Source organism: Trifolium pratense, linkage group LG6 (assembly GCF_020283565.1).
Source record: "Trifolium pratense cultivar HEN17-A07 linkage group LG6, ARS_RC_1.1, whole genome shotgun sequence".
Taxonomy (NCBI): Eukaryota; Viridiplantae; Streptophyta; class Magnoliopsida; order Fabales; family Fabaceae; genus Trifolium; species Trifolium pratense.
In genome coordinates this window covers 41,476,219-41,485,449 of record NC_060064.1, presented here as the reverse complement: position 1 = coordinate 41,485,449, position 9,231 = coordinate 41,476,219, and the positions used below count along the sequence as shown (strand labels likewise).

Here is a 9,231-nt window from a genome sequence, read left to right as displayed (position 1 = left end):
TCTTTGATATAAAATTTCAACCGTTCAAATTAATTAATCGTGCGGCTCACAACATCTTATTTAAAAAATTAAAGTTAATTTGTAAAATATCCTGTGACAGCTCACAACTTTATTTTATTTCTCTCTTGGGGTTTTTTTGATTGTTAATAACAAAACAATACATCTTTGCTACATCTTCAATCATCCAACGAGGATGTTGTGATACCATGTTTTGTGTTTCACAAATTTAATTGTCATCTTGTCTTTCCCAAAAGGATTCTGAATTGGTAGGTTATGTTCAGTGGTCGTATGTGAAAGACAAGAACATGGAAGAACCAGTTGCAGTTTGACAAAATAATTTATTTTTGGCAGCCAAACCCCAAGGGAGAAAGGAAGTCGTGAATGGTCACGTGATACTTTGCTAATTAATTTAATTTTTCAAATGATAATTATGAACCGTATGATTAATTAATTTGAAGGTTGCAATTTAGTATCAAAAGATTTGTTTATATATATCAAGTGCGAGGAAGGTTGAATATTAACCTTTGGATTAAAATAAAAGGTAGAGATTAAACCACTCATTAAAAGGAGCACATGATATTGGCCTTTTAATTCACACCCTTACAACATGAGACTTCTAAGAGCATCCACAATGAAGATACTCATTTTTGAGGGGTGTGGTTAATATGCATAAGCCTTTACTTATGCATGGTGCATAAGCCAGCCCAGCCCACTAAAAAGAGCAGCCCAAAAATCACGCACCCCCCAAATCAAATCGCGCACCCCCCATGCTACGTACACCCTACCACATTTCGTCCTGCACCCCTCCTCAAACCCAATATAATTGCTTTATACACCTCCACTCATTTCGTCCTACACCTCCCCCCAAACTCAACATAATTGCTTCGTACACCCATCCCATTTCGTCCTACACCTCCCAAACCCAACATAATTTCTTCGTACACCCCATCCCATTTCGTCATACACCCCACAAGCCAACATAATTGCTTAGTAAACAAACATGAAGAGTTGGTGCTAATATGAATTTTGTTAATAATTTAACTTTTTTTTCTAACTTTACACTTCATTTTTTCATTTTTTTCTAACCTTACACTTCATACTTTCATACTAGTATTTATGGTTAACTTAGTTGTTACAAAAAATATGTAATTGTAAACTCTTCGTAAGCTTTACTATATTGTAAAGCAGACTCTGATACCTCTTAGAATTGAGAGTTAGACCTAACCTTACAAAACTGGCTTATAATTGAAAACTAATTAAGAGTATTTTGAATATTCGATAAAATATTTGAACACATTGAGTTTCTATCCAACAAAGCTAAAATAAAAAACCAGATTAACGGTAATTTAAACAGAGTAACACGTGACTAAGTTATATTGAAATGCAATGAGAAAAAAAGTATGCAAACATCATCACAAAAATGGTTGCCATTTTTAGAAATGAAATGATAAGAATAATAATAATCTTGATTAATATTGTTAACTAATTAATTAATTAATTACCTCTGAAACAACTACCAGCAGCAACAATTAAACATCAACTCAATGGTTTCAGAGTACAACTCTCTGAAACCATTCTACCAGCTAAATGGTTTAGGAAGCAACAATTAATAATCAACTCACTGAAATCATTCTACCAGTAAAATGGTTTCAGAGTACAACTCTCTGAAACCATTCTACCAGCTAAATGGTTTAGGAAGTAACAATTAATAATCAACTCACTGAAACCATTCTACCAGTAAAATGGTTTCATAGTACAACTCTCTGAAACCATTCTACCAGTAAAATGGTTTTTGAAGCAACAATTAAACATCAACTCTCTGAAACCATTCTACCAGCAAAATGGTTTCAGAGTACAACTCTCTGAAACCATTCTACCAGCTAAATCGTTTAGGAAACAACAATTAAGAATCAACTCACTGAAACCATTTTACTAGTAAAATGGTTTCAGAGTACAAGTCTCTGAAACCATTCTACCAGCAAAATGGTTTTTGAAGCAACAATTAAACATCGACTTTCTGAAACCAATCTACCAACAAAATGGTTTCATAGTACAACTCTCTGAAACTCAATTAGTCATTCACTCCTCTTAAACAAAAGCCTACTACTCCTCTTATCCGTACCCCAAGCCAATTAACTTGATTTAATTTAACAACAAAAGTACATATTCCTAAGAGGATATAAAATCAAAGAGAGTGAGGTATCTCCAACCGTTCCAAATAATTCAAAATACCCTAAATAAAATTCTGGAAATTTTTTATTAAAACTTGATATTTATAAAAGCATATTTACCTCATTTAATTAACTAAAAATAGTTCAAAGTCTCATAAAAATACCTAACGGGTCTCAAAATTCCCAGAAAATTATTCTCTACTTTTTATATAAAAACGTGAAAAAATTGGAGCCTCCCTGATGCCACACGCGCCGAAGCTGCGACTGGGCGTAGCTGAATTGTAACGAATAAAACCATTTTATAATACAAATATTGATTTCAATAAACACATAAAACCAATTTTATAATACAAATGGTTTCACTGTTTAACTCACTGTTTAGCTCAATCTACAGCTTCCGAAACCTCTTCCGTTTGGAATCAAATCAAATCGGAGTTGATTTTTCGCGAAGATGAATCAAATCAAATCGAAATCGGAATAGATTTGATTTTTCGATTTCGATTTTCCAGATCGCGTTCGAAATTGGAAAAAGAAGAAGAAGAAGATCGCGTTTCACTGTTTCGTTTTCGTTTTTCGCGAAGAAGAAGATGAACAATGATCAAGAAGAAGAAGAAGAAGAAGAAGAAGAAGAAGAAGAAGAAGAAGAAGAAGAAGAAGAAGATGAACAGCGAACACAGCGAACACAGCTTTTAGGAAGTCAGACTATTCCAACTAGTCCAGAGTGGCTGGTACAAAATTTGTTGATGTAAAGCATAGTCTTTAAATGAAGTTGTAAAGTAATATTCATCATAAAGAAGGTTTAAAACTAATACGCAAAGAAAACCCAAAGAGTGTTCATTGAAATTTTAGTCATAAAAAATCAAAGCATCTGATACATGTTACCAGCTACTTGCAAACCAAACAAAAACTAGAAGTAAACCTTCGCTGGTGAACCACTCGCCGTCTCCGACGACATCCCCTCCGTTTTCCTCAACAAGAAAACTCAGCAGCCACCACCACCTCCTCCTCCTCCTCCTGCTGCAACCACCGTAACAACCTCAAAACTTCCTAACATTTCAGAAACTCGTCGCCGGAAACCTCCACCTAAGCTTCCACACATTCTCTCCGATTCAAGTGTTTGTTCAACGCCGAGAAGCGAGTTTCCGAACTGGTTCTTCCCAACCGCACATCAAGCTCAATCTACAGCTTCCGAAACCTCTTCCGTTTGGAATTGGGAGAATTTTCATCCTCCTCCGTCTCCACCAAATTCCGAATACTTCCGGCAGCGATCTCATCCGCCGAATCACAAATCTGAAGCTCATGGATCCGATTCAGAATCAGACTCTTTCTATAACATGTTCACTCGAAAAATCATATTCAAAAACTTAAAATCCAAACTATAAACGGTTATTCTCAAAATCAGCATCAACAGAATCGTTCGAAAGCTGAAGGTTTCGAGAGCGAGAGATCCGAACCAGAACCGGAACCAGATCCAGATCGACGGCGTCGTCGAGCGGGGATGTCGTCGGCGGCGAGATACGACGGCGTTGGAACGAGCTACGTCGGCGTCGGAGCGAACAGTTTGTGAATCCATCGAGCTGAGAGAAAGCGACGTTGGATTGAGAGAGAGCGGCGTTGGAGCTGAGAGAGAGTTCAATCTGAGATGGGGAGATTATAACACGTGTTATTTGATCTAATGGTGGACATTCACTTATGCACCATGCATAAAAAGACCCTTATGGATATTAACTTTTGCCATTTTTGAGTACCTAAATGGGTCCCACGTATACACATCATTCATTTATATTTTTTTAATAATAGTACCTGATAAGTACTCAATCCCTCCAACCCAACATCTCTTACAAAGTTCTAAATAGGCCCTACCAACAACACATCTCACCAATAACTATACATCATTATAAATGAGACACACAAACAAAATAGGTACTAATGTTTATTGTAGAACTAGTACCTATTAGGTACTCAAATGGGTATTGCTCCAATGGTAGTACCTAATAAGTACCATGAGTACCTAATAGGTACTACACTTGGAGATGGTCTAAGTTTAGCTCAAATTTAACACCAGATATTGAACCGTTTATATGACGTCCTGCCTAATCATTTGGTTGACAAAGTGAAATTAAGAGGAAAATTTGGGGACATTTAGGTCCTTATAACCCTAATTTGAACGATTACAACTATTCACCCAAATGTGAGGGGAGAAAACTTCACTGCCACATTAAAAAAATATTTACGGTTCGACATGAACATAACACCAAAAGTTAAACACATGCGTCTAACTACACAAACACAACATCAAACCCATTCACCAAAGACCTAAAAATCACAAGGGTAAAAGTAAAGGCTTCATTTCCGAAGAAATGCCACAGTGGCAACACGGGAGCCTATGGATCCTCCAAACATGAATGTCGGATATGTGCGGACATGACTAACATAACGAAATAGGGGATCTCTGCATGATTGATCATCCTTGGCTACCTCAAGTTCCGGAGCAGTAGCACTTTTTCTTTGGTTGAAACTTTCCACTTCTTGTACTAACTCATCTTTTGTACTGTTACATGATGTGATCACCTTACATTACATCATACAAAGGCAAAGTCAGAGCTGCAGCAATGTCATGAGTACAGCAACACGGAGAAAGATAGCAATTGAATAAGCATCACTTAACAGCATAAAATAAAATAATTACGATTTCTTCTGTAATGAATTAAAACATGTCACAAGCCCCAACTACTAGGTAGAAAATTAAAGCATCGACCCAAATCTACTGTATTAATATTTGGACAAGGACAAGTTCAAAAGTACTTACAAGTATTCCACCAGAAGCAACCAGCCTTGAAACAGAATCCCAATACATCATTCTGAGAATAAGAAAGCAACATCAGAAGATTATTTGGAGAACAAATTAGCGAGTGTGAAAGAAATGTGTAACATAGTTTTACAAAACAAAATAACATCTTCCCAATAGCATTACGACAGAACCATGGATATGATAGTACTTTCTCTTACCTCTTGACAGGACCATCAGGATGCAATCCAATAGCATCAAGTGTCCCTTTATCCATGACAAGTTGAAACACTTGTTCCAACTTTGTTTCAAGGACATCATCAACCTTAAAACAATTAAATCAATGTATGTATTAGACGCGGCAATAACATAAAGATAGATATGTATTGCATACAAAATAGACATGCTGAGAAACATGTCAAAGGCTAATACTGAATGCAAGTAGTCATATACTACAAAACAGGAAGAAAATAAAAAAGGTGATAAAGAAGAAAGGTTACTTCTTAAAAGTTAAAACAATGTCAAAAGCAAGACGGATTTAATTCTTCCTTTTATTGCAATTTGCAAGCAATTTTTAATAATGAACTCCAATCTAAAACAGAAGTTCAGAAAGTGTTGTGAAAATCATGTGATGCATTCACATCATAATTGAAGCAAGGCCCAGTTTGAGCCCAGGGCAGGCAGCCCGAGAATGAGATGCATCAGGTTGTATCATGCATGACAGTGCTGCTTTTCCCATAATGCAGGAGAGATAGTTATGTTATTTGCAACCAGAAGTTACTATTTTCAATAAAGAACGAGAAGAATATTCAAAAGGCATAGTTGTTGGTCGTGTAATTACTGCAAACACAAACTTTTAGTTCAAAACTCCGATTTGACTTATTTATGCAGGGTTGTTTTCAGCAACGATGATTGACCTTGCAGATATGAAAGTGAGAAAAAGAGTAACTCTACTACACTCACTCAAAGAAGGAACAGCTTATTCAGAAAAGGAGACCAAATTAAAATGATCGAGGAGAAGGAATCCTAACAAACAAAAGAGCAAATATAAAACAAAAATGAAAAAAGGGAGATTAATGTAACAAAGCTTCCCATAAAAAGGCCACGACTTTTGCAAAAACAGATGCCAATTGCCCGTTCATATTCCAACTTAACTGATATGCCTAAGAAAACTTGTTGAAGATGCGAGAGTTCTGCTTTAACCAAATATGACTTATTGTGGAACAGTTTGGATATTACCACAAAAATGCAAAAGTCATCTAGAATTAATTTGAGCCTCACCGCAAAAGCAAAACAAAAAGGTGGATAAATCACATTTTAACAAATCAAAACACATTTCAACTGTGCAAAATCATGTCTAACATGCTGCTAAACAAGCTCAGATACGCAACAACCTCCTGCCTTCATGCTACATGAGAAGAAAGACAAACAAAATTATGTATTTATACACAGGCATGTGCATCCACACACACAGACTATGAAAGTTGAACATACCAAAAATTTGATGTTGGGAAACCCATCACGGCTAGCAAGGCTTTGGGCAAGGTTGATGGCCCGATCACTATAATCAGTACCAGTTAAATCAGAGAACCTGAGCAGATGCCAAGAGTTTGTTCAATAAGGTGTTTTAATACTAGTATACTACATAAATAAACACAAATATCTCTCCACAATCAATATTCAGAATATGGAAGACCTAAAGACTGAACAAAGGGCAGTTTCATTCCTAAGAAAACAATATAATTCTTTATTTATGCAGGCTTGCTTTTTGTAGTTTTGTTTCTTCACCTCAATATACTTTCTTTATCTCTTCATTTCTTACACTTACACTATACTTACACTATGTGAGTAAGAGAAAAAGGTGTTAGTAAAGTTTTTCAAATTGGAAAATAATTTGAGTAAGCATCCGGGGAGAAAGCTACCAACATGACTTTTTCTGGACAATGCCAAGAAGATCTGAAATTTAATAATTTGTTAGTAGAGCAAAATCCGACCTATAAGCAATTTTTCACCTTCAAGGAGCATTTTTCCCACTAAATTAAACAGTTCAAATTAGAATAAAATGGAAGAGCATCTCAGTGTAATTGTTGGCCAGATTATTACATGTTCCTACATTTCCATTTTTAATCATTCAACTGTGTTTTATTAAAAAATACACATGCACGTCTTCTTTTTAAGTAGAAAATTCTCACCCTCATAGGCTCATAGCTTCAACGATATGCACAACCATGAACTTATGCTAATTCTCTTATTTAATTAAAAATTCATATATTTTACAAATTATTTGATATAAATCATTTCTTGCTTTTTCCACCGAAGTTATCCTTTAATTGTATTTGTGTATGCACATATATTGATTTGGTACAAGAATAATATGCCTTTATATATTCTCATAACCAGAAGGGAAACTGATACATCATTGTGTAGTTGTGAGAGACCGAGAGATAATGTTGGACAGAAATTAGAGTAGTGGACTGGAGAAAGACAATGGATTGTAATTATGTATAACAATATTTTTACACACCGTATATAACCAACAATATGGATAAAAAGTGAAACCATACCCCTGTTTAGCTAATTCTTGGAGAAGCAAACCATTTCCAGTCCCAATGTCAAGTACATTCCAACTAGACAAAATTTTGTCATCTACTTCACCAGCTTCAGCCTTAACATCATCAACATGATTTGGTATGTGACCTTGAGAAATGTCAATGCACAATGCCTTTGTCCAAGATGCAACTACTTCCATCACATCATCTCCGAACCTGTAAAAGGAACAGCACAAAATAAGACAATTGAATAATTTTCAAAGAAAATCTTAAGAATGTATCATTTCCAACAATAAATGTTCATTTGTCATCTGTAACATGGGAAAATTATTCTTGCTACATCACTTTGTATTTACCTCACTTTTTCAATAAAAAATCCACAGGAATCGACTTGATGAGTATCAACTCCATATATATAATAGGTATGTTTAGATGATACCGCATTGGTCAAACTAAGTTTCTTATCTGGGGACAATAAGGCAAAGCAAGGAAGCCAAAGTACATTCCCACATTTTGCATAACCTTTTTTTCTTCCAACATTATGTTGAAAGGTAGAAAGGTGCATAGTAATAATTTATTAAAAAGGGGAGTATCTTTGTTAGGAAAGTGAGTATAGAGTAAAACAAGCTAGGAAAATAAAATAAGCAATGAAGAAATTCTGATTCTTACAAATTCATCAAGATCAAGTACAATGACTACAAGCATGTGATGATACAAAACAAAATTAGATTTAAATCAGTCAATCGTTTTACAACTTCACATAAAAGCAAATCTCTGAACCACACACAAATCATATAAATGAGTAAAGGACAGTATACAATATTGCAATCAAAATTTTATTTACCAAACTTCACCAGCATGACCATGTTCACGAAAATTGGTAAGCTCATCTGTATATGCAGCATCCCAGTAACTCTGAAATCCCAGCATTGATGAAACTGCTTCAGCATCAGGTTCATCCTTGTCAGAACTGCATACAAAAAGCATTAGTAAATCAATAATAACTTATAACAACAATGATTCGTTGATTTTAAACCCTCAAAATAATAAATTCTAATTCTAAATTCCGAAATTCACACATAAACAATTCAGATCCACACATTACAAATCAACATCAAATTTGGGAAATACAAGCAACCAAATAAACCAGATCTTAACTATCAACGAAAACCTAAGCATATTGCTAATTAACGGTTTTCAATTTCACCCTAAGCATATTCACGAATCGGCGATTGGCGAATCGTTTTGTTTGGCTTTACTCGTTGAAAGTTAAAATTGATCGAAATGAAACCTGTAATCGGAAGGAGCACGCAAGTTAGCGTTAGAGAGAGCTTCGGCAGCATCGGCATGGCGCTGGTCATCGTCGAGAGTGCTACCGTACTCGCTCTTGATGGACCATGAGTCGGCGGCGATGGAACGGTCGTCGTCGGAGACGAGATCGACGGCAGAGAGAGCAACAGCTCGCGCTTGTTGCGAGACGTCGGAGTCTTCTGGCTGTAAACGGATTCCGGCCATGGAAGAGAAAGTGAGTAACGTTTGGTGGTTAGTTTCTTGGTGCTGATCACTGCTATTTACTACTACTACTACTTCTTCAAGGTAATGAAGATTGTGTGAGAGAGTTAGTTTCTCACGTAATGTAGCAGCAGCGCCTTTATTTGCTAGCTGCACCCCCTTTTCTCTTTCATAAATATTTTGCACTCTTTTTCTTTGTTTATTATTTTTC

The 9,231-nt window shown here is 35.7% G+C and overlaps 1 protein-coding gene across 1 annotated transcript; it reads right to left on the bottom strand.

Annotated features, from left to right (window-relative positions):
• Window positions 1-4,290: 4,290 nt before the first annotated feature.
• LOC123888496 (EEF1A lysine methyltransferase 2) lies at window positions 4,291-9,231 on the bottom strand. The gene is made up of 7 exons (XM_045937576.1): window positions 8,800-9,231; window positions 8,353-8,478; window positions 7,524-7,724; window positions 6,454-6,550; window positions 5,181-5,284; window positions 4,981-5,032; window positions 4,291-4,742 (listed from the first exon to the last, which is right to left on the bottom strand). The coding sequence occupies exons 1-7, from the start codon at window positions 9,021-9,023 to the stop codon at window positions 4,518-4,520; spliced, it is 1,029 nt and encodes a 342-aa protein (XP_045793532.1). The 5' UTR covers window positions 9,024-9,231; the 3' UTR covers window positions 4,291-4,517.